General features: G+C 46.4%; 3 protein-coding genes across 5 annotated transcripts; 2 read left to right on the top strand and 1 right to left on the bottom strand.

The window, feature by feature from the left end:
- Window positions 1–4,647: 4,647 nt before the first annotated feature.
- On the bottom strand, window positions 4,648–14,817 carry VPS52 (VPS52, GARP complex subunit). Its single transcript, XM_027876276.1, has 20 exons — window positions 14,555–14,817; window positions 14,149–14,233; window positions 13,876–13,928; window positions 13,604–13,679; window positions 13,345–13,412; window positions 11,164–11,339; window positions 10,582–10,732; window positions 10,213–10,313; window positions 9,961–10,093; window positions 9,716–9,773; window positions 9,305–9,438; window positions 8,678–8,833; window positions 8,076–8,194; window positions 6,860–6,983; window positions 6,538–6,633; window positions 6,307–6,414; window positions 6,049–6,114; window positions 5,796–5,907; window positions 5,246–5,364; window positions 4,648–5,060 (listed from the first exon to the last, which is right to left on the bottom strand). The coding sequence occupies exons 1-20, from the start codon at window positions 14,618–14,620 to the stop codon at window positions 4,914–4,916; spliced, it is 2,148 nt and encodes a 715-aa protein (XP_027732077.1). The 5' UTR covers window positions 14,621–14,817; the 3' UTR covers window positions 4,648–4,913.
- A 220-nt stretch (window positions 14,818–15,037) lies between these two features.
- Window positions 15,038–23,117, top strand: RPS18 (ribosomal protein S18). Its single transcript, XM_027876288.1, has 6 exons — window positions 15,038–15,145; window positions 15,723–15,821; window positions 21,583–21,669; window positions 21,762–21,863; window positions 21,971–22,062; window positions 22,997–23,117. The coding sequence occupies exons 1-6, from the start codon at window positions 15,143–15,145 to the stop codon at window positions 23,070–23,072; spliced, it is 459 nt and encodes a 152-aa protein (XP_027732089.1). The 5' UTR covers window positions 15,038–15,142; the 3' UTR covers window positions 23,073–23,117.
- A 422-nt stretch (window positions 23,118–23,539) lies between these two features.
- On the top strand, window positions 23,540–26,864 carry B3GALT4 (beta-1,3-galactosyltransferase 4). Of its 3 annotated transcripts, none has more exons than XM_027876281.1 (2): window positions 23,540–23,658; window positions 24,593–26,864. In XM_027876281.1, exon 2 carries the CDS (start codon window positions 24,626–24,628, stop codon window positions 25,781–25,783), a length of 1,158 nt encoding a protein of 385 aa, XP_027732082.1. In that variant the 5' UTR covers window positions 23,540–23,658; window positions 24,593–24,625; the 3' UTR covers window positions 25,784–26,864. The 3 variants fall into 3 exon arrangements, with proteins under 3 accessions (XP_027732082.1, XP_027732085.1, XP_027732084.1); XM_027876284.1 differs by lacking the exon at window positions 23,540–23,658 and adding an exon at window positions 24,119–24,226 and having other exon boundaries at window positions 24,849–26,864; XM_027876283.1 differs by lacking the exon at window positions 23,540–23,658 and adding an exon at window positions 24,144–24,226.
- The last annotated feature ends 31 nt before the right edge of the window (window positions 26,865–26,895 follow it).

Consider the following 26,895-nt stretch of genomic DNA (forward strand, 5'->3'; position numbering starts at 1 on the left):
TTCCTTACATTGATTTCCTTCATTTATCCTACTACATCTTGTTTGGACATAGTTGTTTGCATTTTGTCTCCCCCATTAGACTGTGAGCTCCTTAAGGACAGGGATGGTCTTTTTCCTTTCTTTGTATCTCCAGTGTTTAGCTCAGTACCTGGCACATAACAGGGGCTTAAAAAATGTTTAATGACTGACTGCCTGACATAGAGCAAAGATGAAATGTTCAGAAGAAATTAGAGTAATGATGATGTCACCAGAGGACACAGGCAACTGTATAGCATAATAGTGTGAACCATTTTGACCCCCCCCCCCCATCACCTGAGAAAGACCTTATAAGGACAAGTAACAACACAGGAGGCACTGGAGTTTTTTAGGCTCCAGCATTTAACAGGGTTCACTCTGGATCTGGGCAACCAGAAAGACAAGAAGGAGTTTGGAGGGGTTAAATAAGCTTACTTTATTCTTACTATTCTATCTCAACGGGTTCCTGATAATGGGAGCACCAACTCCAACAGGATCCCCCAATCATCCTTCTTGCAAGGGTGGGCGAAAGGGGGGGGCAACAAGCCCTTCATCTCAATGGGGTCAGTCGAGATATGCACAGCATCCAGCTTGTGCACTCCCTTAAATCCCCTCAAACCTCAATGGAGGCCAGTTGAGGCAGATATACATGCATTTCCCTGTGCATTCCCAAATCCCAAAATAGGTTCCCCATTTACTGACCAGTGCACACTTGCCTTATAGGGCAATAGATAAAGAAGGCATCCTGTCAACATTGAGCTCACAGATTAACTTTAACAGCATCATCATGACCTAGCATAGGGCAGGCGTACATTATGTCACCCTTATATCTCTACTTTGACTGCACAGTAATAGTTGTTTTCAGCCATAATTAGTGTGAAACATTATCTATTTTGGCCATGGATCCTGGAACCTATTATCTAAAAAGAATAAAAAATCCTCCTTACTTACAGGCCTAAAACCTGTATTGGCCAATCAGAAGAAAGACATTCTTGGCCCATTGTGAGCTTAACCTACCATAATGCCTTGCGTACTCTGGCATAACAGACATGTTTTGCCCTGCTCTCTGAGTGAACCCAAAATGCCCCTTCCTGTGTCAGCAACTACAAGGCAGGATGAAGCTGACCAGGAGCATTCTTCTGTTTATGACTGCCCAGGACAAGGTGCCTTGAACTGGACACTATCTTGAATAATGGGACTTTTCTTGTTATATTAATGATAAAAGAAACACAGACATCCTGATCTATAATTTCAATTGACACTTTGACATTCTCTTATCTTATTGTATTTACAATCTATCCTATTAAGAAACTCCTTTCTCAGGGCAGCTAGGTTGCACAGTGGATATAGCACTGGCCCTGGAGTCAGAAGGACCAAATCTGACCTCAGACACTTGACACTTACTAGCTGTGTGACCCTGGGCAAGTCACTTAACCGCATTGCCCAACCCCCCCCCCCCAAATGACAAGCTGGTTGGTTTCAGAAAAATTTGGAAAGTATTTTATGAATTGATGTACAGTTAAGTGAGCAGAATTGAGAGAATGGTAACATCGATACTCTATGACCAATTGTAAAAGTCACACATAACACTCACTATAGCTGTGTGACTCTGGCCAAGTCACTTAACCCCAATTGCCTCACCAAAAAAAAAACTCCTTTCTCATATTATGGTTAACACAGATGGAGACTACAACGTTGGTTGACACAGATATCCTGAGTTGGGATTGTTCTAAGTGTATAAATGGTCTCCTTCAGTTTGTTTACCTCTTAGTTCAGAATTATTTTCTGACTCCATCATGCAGGATTCATAAGTAAGCCCATTACAGCACATGTACAGCCTGATTCTGTTTGTTCCTTCGTCAAAGCTTTGTTAAGGTGAACCCCATTCTGTTTGTTCTTGAACAAACCCTTGGTAAGGGGGAACCCCATTGTTTGCTCTTAGGGCAAACCTTCGGTTAAGGGGGAAACTGATTCTGTTTCCCTGTGGACCAAACCTTTGGTAAATGGTTCACAGTAGCTATGAGTCACCTGCATGTATTTCCCAGGTTGCTCTGGCCATCTGGGCTCCAAACATGTGGACACTTAACACAGAAAGTTCCCTGGCTTCGTGTGTTTTCAATGCGTGTACCCTGACACACATTTTCTATGTGCTTGCCCTCCCCCACTGGCGTTACTGTATTCCAGGGGAGAGCATATTTTGTCTTTTTAGTCAATTTATTTGCTCTGTTGTTTAATTAAATGTCCTTTGCTTTAAACTATATCTTCTGGTTGGATGGTGAAAGTAAATAATAACAATAATAATAGCTAGCATTTATATAACTGCTTTAGGTTTGCAGTGTTTTAAGCGTTTATTAAGCACCTACTGTGTGCCAGGTGTTTTAAAAATATTTCATCTGTTCCACACAACCCTGGGAGCTAGGCGACATCACCCCCATTTTGCAGTTGAAGAAACTGGGGCAGATTAAATGACTCATCCAGGGTCACTCGGGTAGTGAGTGTCTGAGGCTGGATTTGAACTCGGGTCTTCCTGAGTCCAGGCCCAGCACCTTAATCCCTGGGAGGTCACGAGCCACAAGCATAGTTCTGAGCAGGTGCTGACCCTGAGTTCCCGGAACTTGGGGGTAAGAAACCGGTGACTCGTCCCCAGGAGCCACAAAACCTCCAGCCCTATCCACTGTACTTGAGAGTCCGCAAGCCCCGCCTCCCTTCTTCCCAACATCCAATGGGTGAGCGAAAGCGATTAGGACTTAGGAGCGGAAGGAAGAGGAGGAAAGTGAATAAGGACTTGGTGCTGGCCTAGGCAACTGAAGTGAAGTGCGGCTGGAGGGCGGGAAGCTCTGCCACAAGACATTACCCCGCCTCCCGAAGCTCTCGGGCCAATCAGAAGTTCCAAACTTGAGCTTCGCGCCGAGCCTTCCCCACCCTGTTACCAGAAGCCATGATGGGAGGGGTAAGGGAAGAACAAAAAGTCTTCGAAGCCAATCAGAGGGCTGATTGCGGAGTAGGGTGGAGTCTTAGAGAAGGTGGAGGGGCGGGGGTTTCCTAGGCGACCCAAGAAAGAGGGTTGATCCCGCCCCCCTACCCAGCTTCCAACCAATCACAAAATGGGACTTGGCTTCCTTGTCGCTTTCAGCGGCTGTTCGTCGCCATGGAGATTGCTGAAGCCCGCCTCCGAACTCCAACCCACCTTTCTAACCCTCCCAGGTCCAGATCCGGGGATTCCTGCAGGAGACACCCTTGGTCACACGCTCGCCGGCCAGGAATTTGGGACGTCCAGAAATAACCTGGGTCTAAAGAGACCTCTCAGGATGGGGCTGCCTTAGGAATTTCGGGGTGAACGGGGGCGGGGGCAGGCAAGGAGTACTAAAGACCAGACATGAGACGCAGAGAAAATGAGGGAGCGACCCCTTTCCCCTTACTTAACCCCGCCCCTGCACAACATGCCTAATGGCCATGAGGCTGTAAGGAGGGGGAAAGCAGTCACTTTGCTCCGGGTTGTGCACCCGGGGGCCAAAGCAGAACAAGGCTAATCCCTCTTCTTCAGAACGTCGATTCAAGTATTTGAAAACTGCTATCATTTACCCCCGAAATCTTTCACTCTAGGTTAAATGTCCCCGTTTCCTTCAAATGACCCACATGGGGCTTGATCTCCCCGGAGGCCTTTAATTGTCCTTCAGGTCCTGTGCTGGACACTCTCCAGCTTATCGTGTTCTTACTTTCTTTGATTTGTTAAATACACAGATGGAAGGCACTCTAAAGGCCATCTGGACGAGGCCAAACCCCTTATTTTACAAATGAAGAAACTGAAGCCCAGTGATTTGCCCAAGGTTACAGAGGTAGAGAGCTGAACACAGGAGGGACCTGGACTCAAGTCTTCTGACTTGTTGCCAGTGCTCCTTCCCATGTACCAAGAGACCTGGTCTCACTACAGGGCCATTCCCTCCCTGCCAACAGCAAGGAGGACAGACAGCAGATGCAAAGGGACTTCTTAGCTTTCTGCACACACATTACATGCAGGGCTCCTAGATATAAAAGAGCTCCAAATATGTGCATATTCCTGTCCCTCTTCTTTATGTCAGCGCTTCAGGACTAGAAAATAGCTGTCCTGTTCTCCATGTGAAACTGTCTATTCATCTCCAGACTAAGTACCCCCAGGTCCTTCATCTATTCCTCATATGGCCTGATTTTGACATCTGCCCTTCTCTGGATACTCTCCAATTAAACATTCTTCTTAAATTTGGCACCCAGCACTTACCAAACTCCAGGTGCTACAGACAGGGCTGAATACAGTAGGATTAATTACCTCCTAGCCCTGAGGTCTTCTGACCCCCAATCCAGTGATATTTCCATGAAGCTTCAGAGATGTGGGAAGGAGGCAGAGAAAATCAGGAAGAGGTTGGGGTTAGAAAATTCCTCAGGGTAAGGCAGGGGTCTATCAGCTTCATCAGACCGACCTTGACACAGGAATGATTGATTAAAAGCCCCTGCCCTAGGGCTTCTGCCACCAAAAATAACTCCGGAGAATTACACCCATCTATAGCAGTTTCTTCATATCCTCCCTAACAACTCAGAATCCAAGAAATAATGACAGAAATTTTAAAAAAAGAAATTAAAAAAAAACAAAACCAAAACTGAGGCACCAAGTTTTATTGGCTAGAAGCACAGAACCAAGAATACAGTGTCAGTTTGGAGAGAACTCCAGTGTAGGCTATGGGAATCCAAATTACTCTTAATCTGGCAAAGACCCAGAAGAAATAACAGGGTTGGAAACAGAGGCATGTGAGGAGTCTGGGGACTCAGGAATCATGAAGTGGGCAATTTAATCCCTGAAAAACTGGAGGCATCCTAGGGATAGAATGGATCGAGAAAGATCTTGGAGAATCCCAAGGATAACCATATCAGAAGTTGGGTTTGTGTTTCTTAAGCTCGACCATAAGGTGGTGAATGTTGATGAGCTCTGCTCGGGCTGGGAGGGCTCGGAGCTGGGGCTGGGATAAGACTCGATGGAAGCGGTGATAAAGCTGGATCAGCTGGGTCAGTGCTCCCTGGTTGAGGTCATAAAAGGTTACAAAGGTGGTTAGAGCTTGAGAACCACCAAATGAAGCTAGCTGGAATCTGAAGGTGGGATTAGTGACTGGGGGTGAGGGGTCACAAAGATGATACTGGGCCCCTGGTGACTGACCTCAGTAACTTGGGAAGGAGCAGGATGAGAGGGTGGGAAGAGGATCACCTGGATGATGCTGGTCCCGTTTCGGAAGTTAGTGAAGCTCCTCATGACATCCTGACTTAGTGATTCAACTGAAGATTTCCAAGAGCTGCCAAAGCCACGGATCAGTTGAGTCACCCGGGCTAATATATCAAGGAAACAGGATTGATACTGTTAGAAGGCTTTCTCCTCTCCAACGTGAAGTTAGGTCCTCCTAGAGATTTCTAACTAACGGCACCTCCTGCCCCAACCTGTATTCTCTTCTTCCCTGCTTTCCCCACATTCATCTAGCTCACTGATGTCAAATTCAAACAGAAACGGGGGCCACTAAGTGGTACATAAGGATCCCTGCAGGTTACATATTAACATAGAAAACCAAACAATTACATATCTTTATATATTTTATTAATATGTCAACACATAAAAATCAAATAGGAACTACATTTTAATCTGGTTCAGGCTGTACTCAGAGCGTTGTGGCATGTTTGACACCTCTGGTCTAACTCCTCCCCCTTCTTTTCCCAGCTCCTCTAATTCTTCTTTTCTCTCAACCTTTTCCCTGTCCCTTCCTCACCTTCTTCCCCTCGAAGCTGCTCTGCCTGCCCCCGCTCAATCAGACCTTCAGCCTCCTTCACAAATGCCACCAGGCCTCCAAAAGGGGGGGACAGAAGCTCTTCAATGAATTCCTGGAGGACACATACACAAGGTCAGGGTTGGAGGAGGGTGGAGCATGTACCTCAGAGTGAGCTAGGTTTGGAAGAATATTCCCTCAATTAGTCTAATTAACTATTCAGGGAAAGGTCTAGGGGTGAGAGAAAATCAGTGACCTGTGTTCGAGCATTAAGCAGCTGCTGGAAACTTTCAACTTCTTTGCTGTCATCTGCTGCACGTTCCTGCAGGAAGGAGAGACAAGGGAGGCAAATTATGAGATGGATGGGGATTCAGAGTATCTTAAGAGCAGAAAAAGTGGGTCCTTTCATTAGAAGGCAATCCTTCCTTGGGTGAGGAATAATCCTTGAGATGGGGGAGTGGGAATGAAGGGAGGGAGATATTTATTTTTGTAGGTTTTGGGGGAAATCTGTTACCATAAGCACGCCTAGCATCATGTCATAGTTGTTGATCAAAAACACAAGCTGCTCTTTCCGTGAGGAGAACTCAGCTGCCACTCGGAGCACAAAGTTCTCCACCTCCACCTGGGAAAGCAGTCAGGAAGGGAACAATGGAGTAAAGCAAGGTTACTTAAGGCAGGACTTCCCTCCTCACCCCCAGCAGTCCCAGTTAAGAGAAAGGCCTAGGCCTGGGATGGGCCACCTCACCTGCAGCTGTCCCAGTAGCTGCATTGTCCGCTCATTGGGAATTGTCTGGTTGATGCTGACAAGAGCCGAAGAGAACTCTGCATAACGACGAGTGATCTGAGGGAGGAGAGATGAAGAATTACATCTTACACCAATTTTCCAGAATGATCTGTTTCCCAGACTGCCCAATCTGCCAGACTCACCCGTTTTTATTTATTGCTCTTCTTCCCCGGGTGATCAGTCCTTCATTTCTGCCCAAGTTTCCTAGGGTGTCACCCCACCCCATTCCCCAAGCCAAGGCCCCCCCCCCATAATTCCACAATGGCCCTTGCCCTGTCCTCACATAATGGGGCCTTGTGTCCAGCCCTCCAAGTCGCTGGGGGTCAGTGCTTCGGACACTCTGTACATTCATTTCCAGAATCAGCTCGAACCGAGGCCACAGCAGAGCCAGAACCTGTTCCCAGTACCTGGGGGTCACCCAGGATCAAAGTCAGTGCTGAAGGGCACATGTTCCAGGCTAGTATAATCCCTCTGGGTTTCCTTCCCAATAGACTAGAGGGCCAGGGATCTGAGGGAAAGGCACCATCACTCAGTCTCTTGTGTCCTAAACCTTGCTGTTACCTTTGTCTCTTCTCTTGCCTATATTTCTCACATCCAATCAATTGCCAAGTTCTCTGATTCTACTTTAACATCTAACAGTTCCATCCCCGCCCCTCCAGTTTTACTGCCACCATCCTAGTGGACTACTGCAGTGGTCCCCTGATAGATCTGCCTCCCATGCATTCACTGGAAATGGCAATCTAGCCTTCATACTACTGCCAGAACAAGTTTCCTTGTACGTAGATCTAGTCCCAGCACTCCTCTGCACAAAATTCTTCAGCGATTCCCGACTGCCTACCCCATAAAATGCCAGCTCCTCGGCCTGGCATCTGCGGCCTCCACAATCCAGTGCTATCTGACCTCATCAGTCTTAGGTCACATGATTTCCCTTACTCCAGCCAAGCAAAAGTCCTCTGTCCCCCACCTAAAACACCCTGTGCCTCTGCACATTAATACTGTTCTCCAATTTCTCACTTTACAGATAAGTAAACTAAGTAGTCAGGAGGAAGCTTGCCCAAATCAGTAAGCAATGAAAGAGCCAAACTTAAGACTTCTCTCTACAACATTTTCCACGCAGTGCCTAAGTCCTTCAACTCACTGATCTGAATCAGTGATGCTCTCTCCACTCCCCAGCACAATTTACTTTACACTTCTCTAATGTTCTACATGACAAATCATTTGCGTCCTATCTCCCTACAAGACTGTAAGTTACATGAAAGGACTGTGTCATAGCTAAACTTGAATCTCCTCCAGTGTTTAGCACAGGGCTCTGCTTTTATAAATAAATTCTATTTGTTGAATGGAGATTCACAGACTGGGGAAAGATGGGCAAGGAATCAAGGAGCTGTTCTGCATGAAAAGTCCCTGTGGGTATAAGGATTATCAGCGTCCTGTTCAATGCAGGATTGTTTCCTTTAAGAGTTAGAGGTCAATAAAATCAAGGGCAGGATATTAGTGACCTGTCCAGTGCAGGAACATCCCTCTTAGCAGCAATGTTTCGAAATCGGAGAACAATGTGGATACAGAGAAAAACAGCAATGGCATCATAGCAATCAGCCAAATAGGATTCCAGATGTTTCTGTAAATTGGGGGTAAAAATCAGAGTAGACCAGCCATGGGGAAAAGAAGAAAAGAGAGAGAGAGAAAAAAATATTTAATTGACACTCCTTCAAATAGGTATACTCTTACTGTTACTCTCTCTCCAAGCTAAGTGTTTCTTTTAGGGGAAGGGCACTGGTAGAGAATATCAAAGAAAGGAATAAATCCTCATTCATGTCTCCCACTTCCCTACCATTTCTTCCTGGTTAGGGTCTTACAGATCCCTTGGTAGGTGGCAACTGGGGGGAAAGGGGAGAGAAAACCCATCAAGATCATGACGAAAATACGCATTCCATATGGCACAGCTCAGAATCGGGGCAAGGCAGGATTCAAGAGGCCAAGATTTGGGAAGCCCTTATTTCAAGGTCTCCTATAGGTCATATGAGAATGTGTCCTATGAGAATGGAACTCTATAGTAAGAAGTATCAGAATTTTTAGGTCCCTAAGTTTTGGGGAATCTCACCAGAGTCATGTTGAGAGTACGACCCATCACAGCATGGAAAAGATCATGGGCTGCAGGGCCAGAGACAGCGAAGAAATCACAGATGAAGAGATACTCCCGGCAGGAATTGTCTAGGAGGGCGTAGTGCTGGCTCCGGAAGAGTGCTTCAAAGGGATACTAGGAGCAAGAAAGACATTGAATGAGACAGAAGGGGGGGGCGGGGAGAGAGGACTAGAACTGGTAGATCTGACACCAATTTCTCCATAGGCTAGCACGGTCTTTTCTACTTCACCTACAGTTAGCCTTGAGAAAACAGCAAAGGAGAATCAAGGTTGGGGAAAAATCCCCTCCCCACCTAAGGCTCATCACGTTCCTCCAATCACAACAGCGGTTATGGAAAAACATTTAAATGACTGTTAAGGTAATGTAAATAAGTATTGTAAAAGATGTCTATGACACTGACATCTCCCCTACACCAATTCTTCCTCCTTATCTAAGGGAGACCCTTATACCTTCTTCATCCCCTCTGCCCCAGGTTATATTGTATTCCCATAATCTCTGTTCCTCCCATTCTCTGCCTGAATCTGAAGAAGTCTTGCTCTCTACATCCCACTATACCCCAAATGCCTAGCCTGTTATCCCTCATACCCTCTGCTCCCCACGTTGAGCTGTATGGGGAACCAGGATGGGAGCCTCAAGCTCAGTAGGAGAGATGACAGAGCCACGGGTCCCCAAGGTGAAGATTGTGTTTCTACTTCGGAGAGATGGCTTTGAGAAAAATCGTGATGGGGAAAGGGTAGTTAAGGAAAACAAAGGAATTTGGACACACTGGACCAATATTGCTACAGATTCCAGATGTCTAGACACAGAATTTGTCTAGACAGGAACTCCCAAGTGACCAGGTCTCATTGCTAAGCATTCAGACTTCAACTATCAGGAGCCCAGGTGCCCCTTTCACCCAAGACCTCAGTGCCTAGCTACCCTCCCCTTAGAAATTAGTGTCAGTCCCCCTCCCATTTTTAGCAAGTCTCTGCCAGGACCCCTTGGCTCTCAGGATATCTTTCTTCGCTGTGTCTTCCACACCCATCAGATCATCTTTCTCAGCCACCTCCTCATACTGGGGGGAAACATAGAGGAAAAAAGCTAATGATTATCCCTATGTCTATTTTTCCTCCTCCCAGAAAACAAACAAAACTAAGCACTATGTCTATACCCACCTCCCCTAGCTCAGCTAAGATGTATCTTAGCTTCCCCTCCCCCACCTCATCTTGGATTTGCCTCCCCTTAACTCCCTCTAGTTTTACCTGAACCTTCATGAGTCTCCCCAGGTAGGAGCGTGAGTATGACAGATAAACCTTGCCCAGCGTCTCCACGTACTCATCCCTGATCTCTCTTGCTGTTGCTCGCTCATTTCCCAGCAAAAACTGATAGAAAAACCTGCAGTTTTCATGGCAACTATTTCATGGTAAGGCTCAGAAAGAGACACCCCCCCACCTTTTACCCTGGCTCTCCCAAACCCCAATGCCCCTCCTCATGCCCTGTCTCCCAACTGTGACCTGTATTTGAGCAAGGCAGTCTGTGGGATCTGATAGTTAGTCATCGGTTTTCTAAATGAATAAATCTTCTGCAGGACGAACTCTCGGATCTTAGCCACAGCCTGATGGGAAAGGGCCACATACCGTAAGGAAAGGACCCACAACCCCTCTCAGAGCTAAGGAGGGGTCAGGGAAATGGGCACCCTGTTGGGAGGGAATAATAGGGTGACTGATAAAGGCAACTTCTCAGAGTTTCTGAAGATTTCTGACAGAGTTTCCTAGAGACTGGAGAGCAGAGGGCATTATCTATTTGGGGAGTGGGGAAGTCTTGGAAGGGAATATTCTGGAAGTCTCAAAGGCCACTGGGGGCACTACCATCCTCATCCCCACCTTGACTCTAAGCCGATCCAGCACACCCCTGACATCTGCACAGGCTGCTGTCCCACGAGCTTCCTGCTCTCTGACAGCAGCTGCCTTGGCATCGAGTTCTTGCAGCTGTTCCAGGAACCGAGGATCTGTCACTGGTGCCTCTAGGATTGCCCTGGGTATGGGCAGAGGAGAGGGCAAGTTGTGGTGTAGCAAAGAGAAAATAAGCACTCCCAGAAACCCTCCTCAAGAACAATTATCCCTTTATCAAGACTCCTCTCCATCCCCTGAGCTGTGAGGGCAGGAAGTTGTTATATGACTTTAAAAAGTCCCCTGATTCCCATGGGATCTCTAGTGACACCACTCAAGAAATGTCTGACCCAAGATGAGTGCTATTTTTTGACCCCTGACTCAAGTGATTTGAACAGAGGAAATGCTCATCAATACAACCACAAATTTCTCAGTTTTACTGAACAACCTTTACCCTGCCCCAAGTTTACCCAACTCCATGACATCCAATAAGAAAAGGAAATACTAATCTGTTTAAAACATATAGAACTGGCTCTAATCTGTGACCCAAGTGATTCATGATATCAAATGACTTACGTGACCAGGGCAGAGGGTACAACCAAACCATCCACAAGTTCCCCAAGTCTCCCACGAACAGCCTGGCGATTCCGGAGTCGAACATTCATGGCTCCAGATTGTTCCTGTAGTGTCCGGATCTCGGAACTGATGGAGCTGAGGTCACTCTGGAAAGCACCCAGCATCTGTTCCATGCGCTAACCGGGAAGGAAATAGAAGGGGGTCAGTGACATTTTATGGAGGGCAACAGAATCATATAGGAGTTAGAGCAAAGATATTTGGGAAGGCGTTGAGGTATCCCTGCAGAAATGTCTATAAATGCTCTATGAACTAAAGGAGATTGGATCACCAGAGGCCATGGATTATGAGGATCACAGAAGGGAAGAAAGGCTAATTACTCTCATCCAACTCTAGTACCTGGTCCTATGTGAGAGACATGAAGGATATCAGGTCTTGGAGTAGTGTTTCTTAATCTGCTAAGTTCCCAGGACCTACTTTTCCACTTCACCTCAGTTACACATGAGGATAGTCACAGCCCTGATCTCACATTCATGTACTTCTTGATCAAGGACTGAAACTGCTCCCTAAAGTCACCAGGGATCTATTACTTGCCAAAGCTAATGGCATCTTCTCAGTCTTTATCTTTATTTGCCTCTCTATAACATTTGACATCACCTCATTTGACATCATCACCCTGTCCTTCTAGATATTCTCTTCCTTCTCGGTTTTTGTGGCACTGTTTCTTGGTTCTCCACCTACCTGCCTGACTGCATTGTCCTATTCATCTTTGCTTGATTGTCATCCACATCATTTGCCCTGTCTGTATACCCCAAGGATTCATCCTGGGACCTCTTACCTCCCAGCTCTATCTATCAGTAACCGAATGAGCTGCCATGAGTTCAGTTACCATCTCTATACATTCATCCCTGCCTGGTCTTTCTCCTGAGCTCCAGTCCTTCACCACAGACTATCTACTAGACATTTCTAATTGGATATCTCTCAGGCATATGGTACTCAATACATCCCAAACAGAACTCATTATCTTGTCTTCCAAACTCAACCCTTTCAAACTTTCCTATTATGATCAAAGGCACCTCCCAGTCACCACAACCTTGATGTGAGCTTGATTCCTCATTCTCTCTCATCCTACATATTTAATTAGTTTCCAGATCTTAGTTTCTCTATCTCCCTAGCATCTCTCACATCCAACCCTTTCCCCTCCTACAGCCATCAGACTAGTTCAAGCCCTTATCTCCTCTTGCCTGTATTATTGCCACAGCCTCCTATTCAGTCTCCCTGACTCAACTCAACTCTCTCCCCACTACAAACCATCTTCTACACAGCCCTCAAAGTAACTGTCCTAAAGTACAGTGAGTGAAAAAGAATTTAATAAGCACTTATACGTGCAAAGCAACAGAGATAAAAAATAGAAAAGCTAGACAGTCCCTGCTTTTTGTATTCTAATAGGGAGAGACAACATACACAGGAGATTCCAGCTGCACGTCAGATGGAAAAACCCCATAGTCCTTAGGGTGCAAGAGCAATGCAGGTGGTAAACCACTTGAGTCACTCCCTATTTAATAAACTCCAATGGCTCTCTCCCTATTGCCTCCAAGAACAAATATAAACTCCTCTGTGTATCATTTAAAACTCTTTGCAACCTGGCCTCTTCTTACCTTTCCAGCCTTAATATATATTACTCCCTTCCATAAATTCTACATTCCGACTATACTAGTCCAAATGCAATTCCTCATACAAGACATCTCATCTCCCATCTGTGTGCTGTCCCCTCCTCCATATCTGGAATACTCACCCTCCTTACTTCGGTCTTCAAGGAATTTCTGGTTTCCTTCAAAACTCAGTTTAAACACTACTTTTTATATGAAGCCTTTTCTGATCCCTCCAGTTATTAGTGCAACACCTCCCAAAAGTAACTTGTATCCTGTATATAAATGTTGTATCTGTCCCTTTCCTCCCATTAAGTGTAAGCTCCTTGAAGGCAGGGACTAATCCATGTTTGTCTTTATATTAAAGTATTTAGCAGAGCTCTTAGTCTATTATAGGCACTAAATAAGTTAGTGTATTATAGGCACTAAATAAATACTGATTCATTCAATTCACCTCAGAAATGCTATCAGTGTTTATATACCAATTCAGATCTCACAGAATCTTGGGGATCACATGAAAAAATGGGTTACTAACCTCAAGGACAGCATCACAAGCTGTAATCTGGTTGTGTAGTGATGCAATATTCTCACTTTCCTGGATATCTGAGCCATGGGCAGTTAAGAAGATTTACAGAAAGGACAGAGACCCCCAAATCTCTGAAGAACCCTCATACGCCAAGCACCCACCTTCTCACGTGTCATACCTGGGATGAGAAGAGACAATCTTGACTATACCTTCCACCTCATCCCTAAAGTCAGTAACAGAAAGCCCCATCTTTTTCCCATGAGGATACAATCTCGAATAGATTTCTGTTCTATCTGCTGTAGTTCCAGTTCCACCTGCTTTGAATAATGACGGAGATCCACACCCTGGGAGGACCAGAAAGAAGACAATCTAAGCGAAAACAAATCACAGAGCATGATGCTCTGCAGGACGTAATGGGTACTGATTAAGACGAGAGAAAAATATCAGGGAATCTCAGTATGGAAGACATTGGGAAAGATTACCGGGTGTGAAATGGAAGAATGGAGGACAAGGGACAGAGGGTATTGTAGGAAGTCTCACCGTTTTAAGAGCCTCCTTTACCAAATCATCTTCTAGATTTGCCTGAATGTGAACTAGAAGCAGAGATAAGTCATGAGGATCCAGGCATGCAGTTCTTTTCCTCCCAGGACCCCTCTCCACAGGAACCCGGGCATTTGCCCCACACCACAACTTCCAGCTGTCCCCATTCCAGCCCTTCCTCACTTTTGAAACTCAAAGTCCAGGGTCGTTCCTGGTCTGCTCCCTCTCCTCCCCACCTCCCCCCAGGTTTCCTAGGATCTAATCATCCCTCACCATCTACTTCATCTAGGATGAATTCATCAGACGTGATATCCAGCTCTCCCAGCTGCAGGGGCTCCTGGAGCCCAGGGCCGCTCCCCTGGAGAGAGAGCAGTAAGCAGACGAGATAGGGAAGGAATATGACATGGAGGGGCATCCCCCCACCAAAGTCCACCCATTGTGGAAAAAAATGCTCGTCTATTGGGATGACGGGAGTGACAGCACGCGCCTCCCAGGCAAAGGGAAATACTGAGGCGATGGGGTGGACAGTGAAGCCGCTACTCCCCGGGGAAAGCAATCATGGCTCAGACCTGGGGAGCTCCGGGAGGTGAGTGACAGCCCGGGCTCGGCGCAGCCGCACAGGCCCCGCCCCACCCCCACACCCAGCCTCGCGCGGGGAGCGCAGACGCGGCCCCCTCACCAGGGCATTCTCGTCTTCGTCCACGTCCGAGGCCCCGGCCCTCAGCATCAGCTCAGTGGCTGCCATTCCTGCCGCCGCTGCCCCGCCCCCTCGGCTACTTCCGCCAGGTGTCCGTCGAAAACACGTCCGTCCACTCCACGGGTGGGGTACACGGTGAAGGTAAGGGAGGACCAAGTCAGGACACCCAAGAGAGGAGCAAGAATGACGCTGTGACCCAAAGGCGTACGCGTGAAAATCGTTCCGCCAATCCTCGGGCTTGTTCGCTTAAGCCTTCTATTGGAAACCGGGGTCGGCACACTTCCTGCTCCGGACCTTGACTTCAATGAGCCTTCGTTTCCAGAACAGACGGGACTTAGAAGTGCACAACGGAAGGCCCAGAATTCGCCTTCGGAACGCCCCCGCCCGGAAGTGGCGTCACTGCAAACGCGTATGATCAGGAAGTGTCTTCTTGCATTCACCAAGCCTTCTCGCTTTTCTTTCCCCTTTCCCCTTTCCCCCTACTCCCCGCCCTCGAGGGCCGCTATATAAGGCGAATACGTAACTTCCGTTTCCTCTTCCAGAGAAGGCTCTCACGCCGCCCTTGCAGCCATGGTAAGGCTGGCTCCCAACCCGATCTGGGGATCCGGCGACATCGGGGTCGGGGGTTTACGGACCGAACTGGGGACGCTTCGAGGGTGACCCGGCCCAGAGGGCTGCAGTTTGCCGGCGAGATTGCTGAGCACGCCCGCGCGGTTAGGCCAGGGCGGAAGGTCTCGGGCGTGGAACCGGCTCCTGGGTCCTTGGAGAGGAGGGACGGAGAATGGCGCTGGGGGAGGCGGGTGTCACCCTGGATCTCCTACCTTCAGTCGAGGGTGGCTCAACGCGAAGGCAGGGAGTCTCACTTCCTTGGCTTGGTTCCCACACTTTACCGTCATTTTTCGGCTTCCTAGGGAGCTTCCGTGGTCATGCCCAGGCATGACCGACCTCCTGGTTTTCCTGTGTGGCTGAGGGTGGGTGATCTCACCCCCTTTTTGTGTCTAAGGGACTGAGGAAAGGGTCTGGCTACCGTAACTGTTAACGTGTAACTCGGGGTTTCTTCTTGTCTATATAAGGAATTCTTGGTGTTGTACGCCCTGTGACTGACTTATATTTACCCAAATTGTTCCTCCCTGCTGTCTCGATCCCCTAGTCTCTTGTAATCCCCGAGAAGTTCCAGCACATTTTGAGAGTGCTCAACACCAACATTGATGGACGGCGGAAAATAGCTTTTGCCATCACAGCCATCAAGGTAAGGGCCAGCCACACAGGTCTGAATCGAGAAGGTAGGGCAAAAAGTGGATTTTTCAGAGACACCAAAGAAGAGACCCCTATGAGGTTTGGGGCATAAGGAGTAACCTCCCACATAAAAGATAAGGGTGTTACATGATGAAGTAAAAGTTTTTGTACACTAAATGGTGTGTATCAGTGTAAACAGACTTATTCTTTTAGTTGTGCTGTGCTTCACCACCCCCACCCCCCGCCACTACTATTGTCTTACCTGCCCTCTTTAAGTCTGTGAATCTATGTATACTTTGTACTTTAGCATGTGGTACTTGCACAGTGCTAGGAAGCACGGGCAGAATGGTATCCTGTGAAAAATGCTGGATTTGTTAGACCTGGGTTCAGATGCCCTTATTATTTTGGACAGGTTAGGAAAGTTCTTTTTAAGTCTGACTTTCCTCATCTGGACAATATGGGGTTAATGAGTGATCTTTGAGATTCTTTCCAACTCCATATGTATAATCTATGTCAGCGTCAGCCTTCACTAAAGCTTGAAATGCAGTTGGGAAGACAAATAAGTAGGAAACATTTGCTACTAGAAAAGTGCACTAATGTATAAGTAGCCTAAAACTACTTTTGATTATTTTAACCATCTAGCTTATATTTTTTTTCTTGTGGCATTTCTGATGTCTGCTTTTATCATACTTTGTTTTGTAATGTGTCCTGTTTTACTAGGCTTTGCCCTTTAGGACTACAGTGATCTTTCTCCAGAAATTCTTTATTTAGTACAATACTTTTTGTATAAATGCTTGTTGATTGTAATCAGTATGTATCAATATTCTAGCTGTGCTTTATTTTTTTGTACTCTGTGGAGGTGGGGTTTGAAACTAGGCCTTGAATAAAGGATAAGACAAAAAAAAAAATGGAAGCAGTCACTGTTCTACGAAAAAAAAGTCTAAGTTGGAGTGAAACCAGAGGCTCAAGCTTCTCATTCTTAACATGTCCAAGGCAGAAATCCCATTCTCCCCCAGATCCGGACTTCCCTGTTTCTGTTCTGTAACAGCATTTAGGAAGGCCTTCAAATTAAGGGCGTAGAGGAGGAGAGGGGGGGTCAGTTTGAGGGGGAGAAGTTCTTGTTTTGTGTCAGACACTGTGCTGAGCACTGGGAATACAAAGAAAGGTAAAAGACAGCCTCTGCCCTTGTGTGATGGGGAAGACAACATGCGCAGGACTGTACAGACAAGCAATGTCTAGGATAAAGTGGAAATAATCAAGAGAACAGGGCTGGGAAAGCTTTCCTGTAGAAGATGGGTATGGAGCTGGGACTGGAAGGAAGTCAAGAGCCCCAGACTTTCAAAATCTGAATGCCTCCTTTCAACATAGTTTAAGTTACAGTGATAACTTTACTTCAAGTTTGGCATTACATTTTCTGCCTTTCTATAGGTTGTTCCTCAACCCTGGACTGTGGTGCCCTCACTTCCTCCTCATGTCATTAACTTCTTTAAAGACTAACCTCAGGCACTGAATTCATGAAGCTTTTCCTGATTCCCCTGATTGTTAGTGCTCCCTCAGTTATTGTATGTTTGTGGTTCCATTTTGTAGTAAATGCACACTCCTTCCCCAGCTAGTTGTCTTGCAAATAAATTAGACGCTTGATGTTGACTAAACTGAACATATTTGGTCTAGAAAAGGTTTGTCAGAGGTTCAGATGAAGTCTGGTCAGGGACCTCAGGTCATCTAGTCCAGGGGTTCTTAATGATTGGGGGGAGGGTGGGATTTATTTTTACTGACCTCTAACAGTAGTTTAGCATTTCCTTCAGTTGATAAATTAGACAACAAACCACAGTATCTGTAGTATCTGGATAACTCAGTATATCATTTTGGCTTATCATTACTTTGAAATTACTATAGTTGTTAGATCCACTGCTAGATATATTGCAAATTAGAGGGTTTGATATATTAATAACTTTTAATATATAGTTTCCATTATGATTTGATTTTATGTATATTTAAACACATTCTGAGAGGGGGTTTATAGGTTTCACCAGACTGCCAAAGTTAGATGGAGGCATCCCTGACAAAGAAGATTAAGACACTCTGATATAGTCTAGTCTGAACCCCTTGTTTTACAAATGAGGAAAATGAGGCTCAGAGAAGTTGTGACTTGCCATGGTCAGACAAATAGTAACACATTGGAAGTAGAATTTAAATCTATTTCCTCTGACTCTGGAGCCAGGATGTTATCATCACTACCAAAATGGGAGGGGGCCTGCCAGAGTAGTCTTCAAGTATTTTTAACTGTCGTATAGAAAAATCAGAACTAGAAGTAATAACCCTTTTAGGTTTGATATAAAGGGGGGTACTATTAGCACTAGACAAGTATAGTGGGCTTTGTCTGGAGGTGTCGAGAAGGCCCACTTCTCTGGCTTTTTGGGTTAGAGACCGGGTTAGATATGATAGTGGGAGTCTGAAGACTTTACCTAGATATGAGTTTTTTACAAAATAGCTTTGGATCATTAGGGCATATTGTGATCTACAGCAGTTTAGTTGTTTTTCAGTTGTGTCTCATTCTTTCATGAGCCCTTTTGGGATTTTCTTGGCAAAGATGAGAAAACTAAGGCAAAAAGGGTTAAGTGATTGAAACCTGGATCACACGGCTAAGAGTGAATTTGAACTCGGGTCTTCCTGACTCCAGGTGCAGTGATCTATCTACTTCCACCACCTAACTACCCATCTATAGTAGTAGTGTCAACTCAAATAGAAACAGGAGCCACTAAAACTTAGAGAAGGTTGGGGGTGGGGGCACATTGAATTAGAAAACCACCTATTAACACTTCTATGCTTTACAGTATACAGACATTTCACATTGTTAAAATGAGATTGTTTGTAGGGAAGTTACTTAAGAAAAACAGCAATTATAGGCAGTGTTTAGGTTTTATGCAAGTCTTATTTGGGGGAAGGTAAAGTCTGCAGTTAAGCACCTAGAATGGGTAGAGAAAAGAACCATTCAAGTGGTGAGGATTCAGGAATCTGATATCACTAGTTTGCTGTGTGTTTTGCTTGGGGAAGACGGCTCAGAAAATGAGCGTTGGTAGCTTTTAAAATGTTTGAAAGGCTATAAAAGTGGGGCTGCTAGGTGGTGCAGTGGATAGAGTGCTGGGCTTGGTAGGAAGACTCATCTTCATAAGTTCAAATCCAACCTCAGACACTGTGTGACCATGGGCAAGTCACTTAACCCTGTTTGCCTCCGTTCCTCAACTGTAAAATGAGCTGGAGAAGGAAATGACAAAACCCCAAATGGGGTCACAAAGAGTTGAATGAGACTAAACAAAACAAATAGAGGAAGGAAACCCAACACTACCTATGGGACCTTGGACAAGCCTCCCTAGGTCTCCTCTGTAATCTGAGGAGGTTGGGACATCTGAGGTCCCAAATTCTAGATCCATGATACTTAGAGGGAACTATATTTCCACTCAATCCAAGAAAGAATTTAGACAACAATTGGAAGTAGAGTTTGGATGTGCATCTGTCGAGTTTGGTCTACATGTTTAAGGTCCTTTTTAGCATCATGATTAGTGACTTTTAATGAGTCGTTCTTTACCTCACCAGTTTGTCCATTGAATTTCTTCCACAAGCATTGCTAATTGATTTAAGCTCTTTCCCATTCCCTATCTAGGAATTATTGCAACAGCTTTGTTGTCTCCTTACCTCTAATGTAGGATTTGCTGCCAGAATAGTTTTAAGAAAATCTTGTCACTGGCTCTAAGTTTCCCTACGCTACCACCAAAGAGCAGGACTTATTTAACAGGGAGACTAAAATGAGCAGGATGAGGCAGAGTCCTGCGGAAACTAAATGACATGTTTGATTCCAGCAGATGGGAAAGCAGTGAAAGCCCAGAATGGATTCATTATGTCAGCCCAGACCTCTCAGAGCAGGCAGTGTGATAGCTGCCTTATTGATAGTGTCTGGTACCCTTGTCTTAGTGGAATACGCATCATCTTTAGTATTCTTTTTGCCAGTCACAGAAACCAACATGTACAAAACAGCATTTACCTTTGGGCCAAAACCCTCCTCTTCCAAACTGCCCTGTTAACTGCTGAGTGTATCGATATCCCTCTGGTCACTTAGGCTTGCAACCTCAGTGTTTTTTCTTCAAATCCTCACACTTTCCCTGTATGTCCAATGTTACCAAGTTCTGTCGTTTTAGTATTCACAATCTCTTATAGATGTACTCTTCCCTCCACACATCTGCCTATTCTGATGCAGGGTCATCACCACACTCTTGCCAATACATAGCCTTCTGTTTGGTCTCCCTACTTCAAGCCTCCACCCATTACAGTCTGCTCAGATATGAAGTTTTGGTTTTCTGGCTAGGCAGTAGGGTTAAATGACTTGCCCAGGGTCACACAGCTAGTGAGTGTTATGTGTCTGAGGCCAGATTTGAACTCATGTGCTCCTGAATCCAGGGACGGAGCTCTATCCACTGCACCACCTAGCTGCCCCAACGATTTTGTAAAAGCATAGGTTATATGGTCAGTGCCACTCACTTTACTCAGTAAAAGTCTTATTTGGCATTCAAAGCTCTTCACAACCTGACCCATTCTTTAAAAACAAATCAGATCTTAAGTCCTTTCCTTTTCATACACTGCTAGTCCCTTTCCTACCCTCCATTTACACTGCACATAACTTCTTAAAGCTTGTTTATGAGCTGATCCCTTTTCTCTAATTTTGAAGTTATACAAAGTGCTTTACAAATATTCTCTTATTTAATCTTCACAACAATCCTGGGAGATGGTTGCTATTATTCCCCATTATATAGATAAGGAAACTGAAACAAACAGTAAAGTGTCTGCAGTCAAATTTGAATTCAGATCTTCCTGACTTCAAGTCTGTCACTCTACCTACTTCAATACCTAACTGTGCCATAAGGTGCAAGGCACCATTTCTTCCTTGTCCAGGTTAACAGCTAGTAAATGTCTGGAAAGGGTGGGATATGTGTTTACAATATTAGGTGAGAACAGCATTGGTATTAGCAGCAATAATTAGACCATTAAAGTAACATTAGAGGTAGAAGAAACTTTGGGGGAGAAGTTTAAGAATAAAAGCATCAGAGTTTTATAACAGAATGGATGTGTGCTGTGTTCTTGGAGGACCAAATAGCTCCTTCCACTGAGGAGAAGGCAGGCACATTGAACAAAAACAAGTGATTTTGATCGTTGCTGTATTTGGATATACCCGTTTGGTTAAGAAACGTGAGTCCTTGTCCTGCGTTGGTCCAAAGAACTCTATTGGGGTAAAGGCTATTTCAGGTGAGGTGGAATTATGGGGGGGTGTCAGAAATATCTGTGGGGTTTATTGGACTGTAGGCTCAAAGTATGAATCCCAACAGGTATGACAGCCTAAAAAGCTAATGTGATCCCAGGCTACATTAAGTAAGAAAGGTATCCTATTCCAGGGTTGGGGAGGTATGCTCTGCCCTAGTCAGACATCAGAAGGAGGGTAGGACCTACAGAGGCAAATAGACCAAGTTAGAATAGTAAAAGCTTTGGGGGGAGAAGACATTTGTGGTTTAGTGGGATTGCTAGATATCCATCCTTAAAAACAAGGACCCAGATCTCTCATTGCCCAAGGATTGACATAAGAACCATACATAGTAAGCAGTATTGCCTAGATGGAAATCCTAGAAGTCAACATTTCCAAACCAAATAACTTGCTATAAGGATGCTTCTCCTTGCTGTTGCTGTGATTTTGCTGATCTTGCCTCTCCTTACTCTATTTTCTCCTTCAGGGTGTGGGTCGAAGATATGCTCATGTAGTACTGAGGAAAGCAGACATTGACCTCACCAAAAGGGCTGGTGAGCTCACTGAAGATGAGGTAAGAAGTTGTTACTGGAAGTGGGTGAGGGGAGCACTATTCTAGAAGGGAGCTTTGGGCTTGTCCTGCTTACGTTCCCCTTCTCATCACAGGTGGAGCGTGTGATCACCATCATGCAGAATCCCCGGCAATACAAGATTCCAGACTGGTTCCTTAACAGGCAGAAGGATGTAAAGGATGGAAAATACAGTCAGGTAAGGGGGGGGGGCAGGGAGGTTGTAGAACAAGGGAAGGTTAAGATGTCACTCTAGCTTTATGTGGGGAGGAAGGGCTAGTAGAGATGTGCTGTCCACCTGTACAGGTTCTGGCCAACGGTCTGGACAATAAGCTGCGTGAAGATCTGGAGCGACTGAAGAAGATTCGGGCACATCGTGGGCTTCGGCACTTTTGGGGGTGAGTTAGACGAGAGGTATAAGGGGGTGACTCAGAACCTGTATTGACTATCAGCAATACCTTCTGACTTGTATTAAGTACCATCTAGATATAAGGAACTATAGAAGCATTGGAGATAGAAGGGTGACTGAAACATAGCTCCCTCCAGATTATGGTCTGGAAAGGTGAAATTATGTTCAAAAACTAGGCACATAAGAATGTTATAAATGTATAGCTCCAACAAAGGTGAGCAATTTGGGTAGGTGAGGCAAGAATAAGTGGTAAACAAGGTGGATTCTGATCTGTCCTCCCCCAATCCAAGTGTGGAGGGCCTTAAGTGATTGAGAGTTTGAGTTGAGTAGGCAAGGAGATTGCTTTCAAACAAAGGTGTGACATGGTAATATGGTCTTAACTGGTTGATTTGGCTGCTGTGAAGGATTATTTTTGAGGGGGAGAGTGAAGATTAAAAAAATCTATTAAAATATAGGTGATAACATTGCGGGGGGATTTTAAAAGAGGAATGAATGTTTAAAGGTTTGTTTTTTAATATAATTGGGAGATATTTAATGAAATAAAAAAATTTTTTTTTAATGTATGAAATAACAAGGGCCTGAACCTAGGGTACAAGTTGTGGGTATGGAAAGGAGCAGTGAAATTTATAGAAGGAGAGGAAGGATTTGGCAACAGGAATAAGGGTCATTGAAGTTTGAAATCTCATGGATGATTTGGGAATGAATATGGCATTGGCATGGATTATAAAGCTTAGGAGGAAACATTTTGGAGATGGGAGCCATTCACATTCAGTTTAGCCAAGTTGAATTTTACTTGCACAAAAAATCTTGTCAAATGACAAGATTATGAAGGGTGCAGGGAAATGATCGCTAGTAGCTGTCATCTGACTTCTTGGCTGCCAGCTCTTTACCATTCTGGTCTTTGTCTCTCTTCTTTCCTGTAGTCTCCGAGTCCGAGGCCAGCACACCAAGACTACAGGCCGCAGGGGTCGCACTGTGGGTGTGTCCAAGAAGAAGTAAACAACTTCACTGGCCTTGTCTATTAATAAATAGTTTATATCAAAATTGTCCGAGTGTCTGGTTTCTGTCCCTCCTAAATGACTTTTTAGTTAAGTTAATAAGCACCTGCTGTGTGCAAGATGCATTCCTTTTTCTCCATTACAGCTGAAAGAAGACTCAAAAGTCCAATGTTGTAGAGACAAGCACACGGTGGGGCTGTTTGTCCTACCCCCACACTGCACACACCCCTCCCACCTTTTATTTTTTTTTTTTAAACCAGTGCCTCACTGCCTGGGTTATCCCCAAACCTAGGCCTCTGTAGTTTCAGCAATTTAATCATATTAATTGTATGAGTTTTTGAGCTGGGCGGTGCTGGCTGAGGTTCCAGAACACTCCAGCTTATCAGTAGCGAAGATCTCAGTCTTGGCCGGCCACACAGCGTGAGCCGCGCCCCTTTGATTTAAGGTTTCAGGAAACGTACCGGGGGTGGGGTCTGGCTGCCAGTTAAAGGAAGTGGGCTTTCTCCTTCGCCTGCAAGACCCACTATCCCGACCACGTGGCGGAGAAAGGGTGGGAACGGTCCACAGTGCTGGATGGGCTCCCGGAGGTGAGGTGGTCCTTAGGCAAAGGGCGGGGGGAGCTGGACTGGGCGGCACCGGGGCAGGCTAAGCTGCTGCTGTTTCGGGAGGGGCGCAGCGCAGACTCCGCTGCCGAGAAACTGGTGCCCGAACCATGTCCAAGGACACCTCGCCTTCCAAGGAAGGCTGCGGAACGTCCCTCGCTTTCCTGAACCGGGAGGCATAGGGGGGAGGGGGCAGGGAATAGGCTGCCCCCTGATAAAACGTCGTCCCCACCTCAATCCCAAGGAGGGACACAGAAAGAGGAAGAGGATGACAATGGGAGGGGACCACCCAGACCCAGATGCGGTTGGAAGGACAAGGAAGGGGAGGGGGAGGGGCAGGGGGCGTGGAGGGAGAAGAGGCCAAGAGGGGCCCTGCAGCCCAGAGGCAAAGGGTGGTTGCAGACAGCAGGCAGTCCTGGGGGTGTGTAGGGGGAGGGATGGAAGCTAGAAGGAGGGGCTAGGGTGATGACGAGGAAACGAGGCGGGTGCACACCACTGATAACCAGCGCAACCATGGAGCCAGGATTTGGGGCATCTGGGTGCTGCAGACAAGGTAACCCACTCCTGGTGGCCCCCTTGTCCCCAATTCCCTTTCTACCCTTCCCTTCTGCAGCTTTTCCCATCCCGGCATCTATCAGCCCTCTCCTCCATCCTCTGCAATCAGCATCCTCGGATCCATTTCCCCACCCCCCCACTCCTTCCTTCTCTATCCTCATTCTCTCTCCCGGAGCGGGAGCAGGAGCTGGGGAGGAGGATGTTAGGTCTCGGACAGGGAGTTAGGGATGAAAGATGAAAGCTAGGGCCATCTCAGGGAGGTGGCTGAGAACCAGATGACTTTATCTTAGCGGAATCCCTGCCTGTGTTTCAACTCTCATCCTCTTTCTACCCCCCCCCCCCCGCCCACCATTTCTCTTTTCAGGTCACTGCCAAATCTGAATCTGTGTCCCCCACTATGTCCTCCTGCCTCCTCCATCCACGCTGCATGCTCCTGGCAGCTCTGGCATTCTTGTGCGTCTGGGCCATCTTTGGCCCCTCTGAGCTAAGGAAGTTCTCCTTCACTCTCCCAGTGCCAGCCCCAGCTGCACCCGGGCACCCACTCTCCTTGCCCCACCTTCTGATCCCTAATGGAGGGGTTTGCAAAGGTTCTGGTTCCCAAGTTTTCCTTCTGATCTTAGTGAGCACTGCCCCTGAGCATCAAGAGCAGAGAGATGCTATTCGAGCCTCCTGGGGAGGTCTGCGGGAGATCCAGGGTCACTCGGTCCGGACACTCTTCATACTGGGGGAACCTGATAATAGTCACTGGGGAAACATCAAAGAAGTACTGAAATGGGAAGCCCAGATCGAGGGGGATATTGTGCAGGCTGCTTTCACGGACTCATATCGAAACCTTACCCTGAAAACCTTAAGTGGGCTGGCATGGGCAGCCAGGTACTGCCCCAACGTCCATTATGTCCTCAAGACTGACGATGATGTCTACATCAATGTCCCTGGGCTTGTGGCTGAACTTGACCAACGAGGAAAGGCCCTGAAACAGCATCTACAACAGAAATATCCTAACAGAGGAATTGTTCAAGGAGACAGGAAGGCTAAAACTGGAGAGAAGGAATCAGAGGGTGCCCATAGCCTGTACCCTCCTGTACCCCACCTGTACCTCGGCCATATCCATTGGAGTGTTTACCCTTCTCGCTTGAAGGGGAGCCGGCATCAGGTGTCAGAGATGCAGTGGCCTTCTTCCCGGGGCCCCTTTCCCCCTTATGGTTCAGGCACCGGCTATGTGTTGTCAGCCCCAGTCCTGCGGCTGATTCTGAGGGCAGCTGGTGGTGTACCTCTAATACCAGTAGAGGACGTTTTTGTTGGAGTGATAGCCAAGAGGGTGGGGGTTGCCCCCACCCACAGCTCACGGATAGCAGGGGCTGCCCGCTACCCCATTGACCGCTGCTGCTTTGGGAGGATCTTGCTAAGTTCTCACCACATGGAGCCCTGGGAGATAAAGAGTGCCTGGGAGCTTGTGAGGGGTTCCTTAGGGAATGGGGACATGCCGCTCTGTTCTTGGCTTCAGGAAACCCTGGGAATAGTGAGATGCTGGATGCTGAGCTGGTGGTATTTTTGATGACACCCAAGTCCTCAGGAGAGGTGCTGAGGCTGGAGATGTGTCAAAAGGAGGGCATTAGAAGGTGCTGGGGCCACAGTGGAGTTTGGATACTAGGGATACAGTTGCCCTAGGAGTTTTATCCCTCCTCCTTAACAATCCCAGTTTGTCACCAAGCAGTATAGTCTTCCCCAAGCACGTGGACTCAGTGGCCTGATCTGTAGTCCCATTCCACATTCTTAAGAGCTGGGGAGTATCCAAAGAGGGCTCAGATCAAAGACAGTTGGATGTGGGGGAGGCTAGATGGGCCCTGATCAACAGGGGAGAAAAGAAAAGCCTTCCTCCCCATCCTGGGATGGTCAAAGGGGACAGAGTTAAGACTGTCCCCAAAGTTACGGTATGTTTGTTCAGGGGCAGGAGGTGATAGCTGTTTCTCAGTAAAACTTCCTTGTTTGCCCCATCTTCGTGTACTGTCTTATGTGAGACCACAGTAAGCTAATGAAAGGTGATCTTAGTCCATTGAGTGGCATCCAGGACTAGGGAGGTTATAGTCCAGCTTTAACAATTCAGTTGTGCTCCGTTCTGGGAATTACATCAGTTGGGGAAAAAACAGGCCTGTCCAAGGGCAAGAGGAAGCTAAGCACTCCCTGTGCCATTAAAAAATCAAATGAAAAAAAGAAAAGTAGGATGTTTAGGAAAAGACAGGTATGGATCAACTTAGGCCCACAGAGCAGATCCAGGAACGAGGGGTGAAGTTTGGAGGCATCATATGTAGGTTGTTAATCACATCCTGTATGTGCCTTGTTTTTCTATGTATTTCCATGTTTCAGTTTACCACCTTCCTGACCTTGGGTAAAGAACAGCTAGCATTTATTTACATAATATTTTTATCTCATTCGATCCTCACAACAACCCTGTGAGGTAGGTGCTGTGGTGATCCCCATTTGTAAGGTGGTGAATTTATTCAAGGTCACACACAGCCAGTGCCTGGGGCAGGATTCTAAGTCAGGTCCAGCACACTAGATGTAATGGCTGAACCAGATCACTCCACCGGCTTGGGCCTTGCTACCGTCTTCTTTAAAAAATAAAGGGTTGGATCACACGTCCTCTGAGGTCCCTTCCAGCTCCACAGC

The sequence above is a fragment of the Vombatus ursinus genome, unplaced genomic scaffold (assembly GCF_900497805.2).
Source record: "Vombatus ursinus unplaced genomic scaffold, bare-nosed wombat genome assembly UNPS02014811.1, whole genome shotgun sequence".
NCBI lineage: Eukaryota > Metazoa > Chordata > Mammalia > Diprotodontia > Vombatidae > Vombatus > Vombatus ursinus.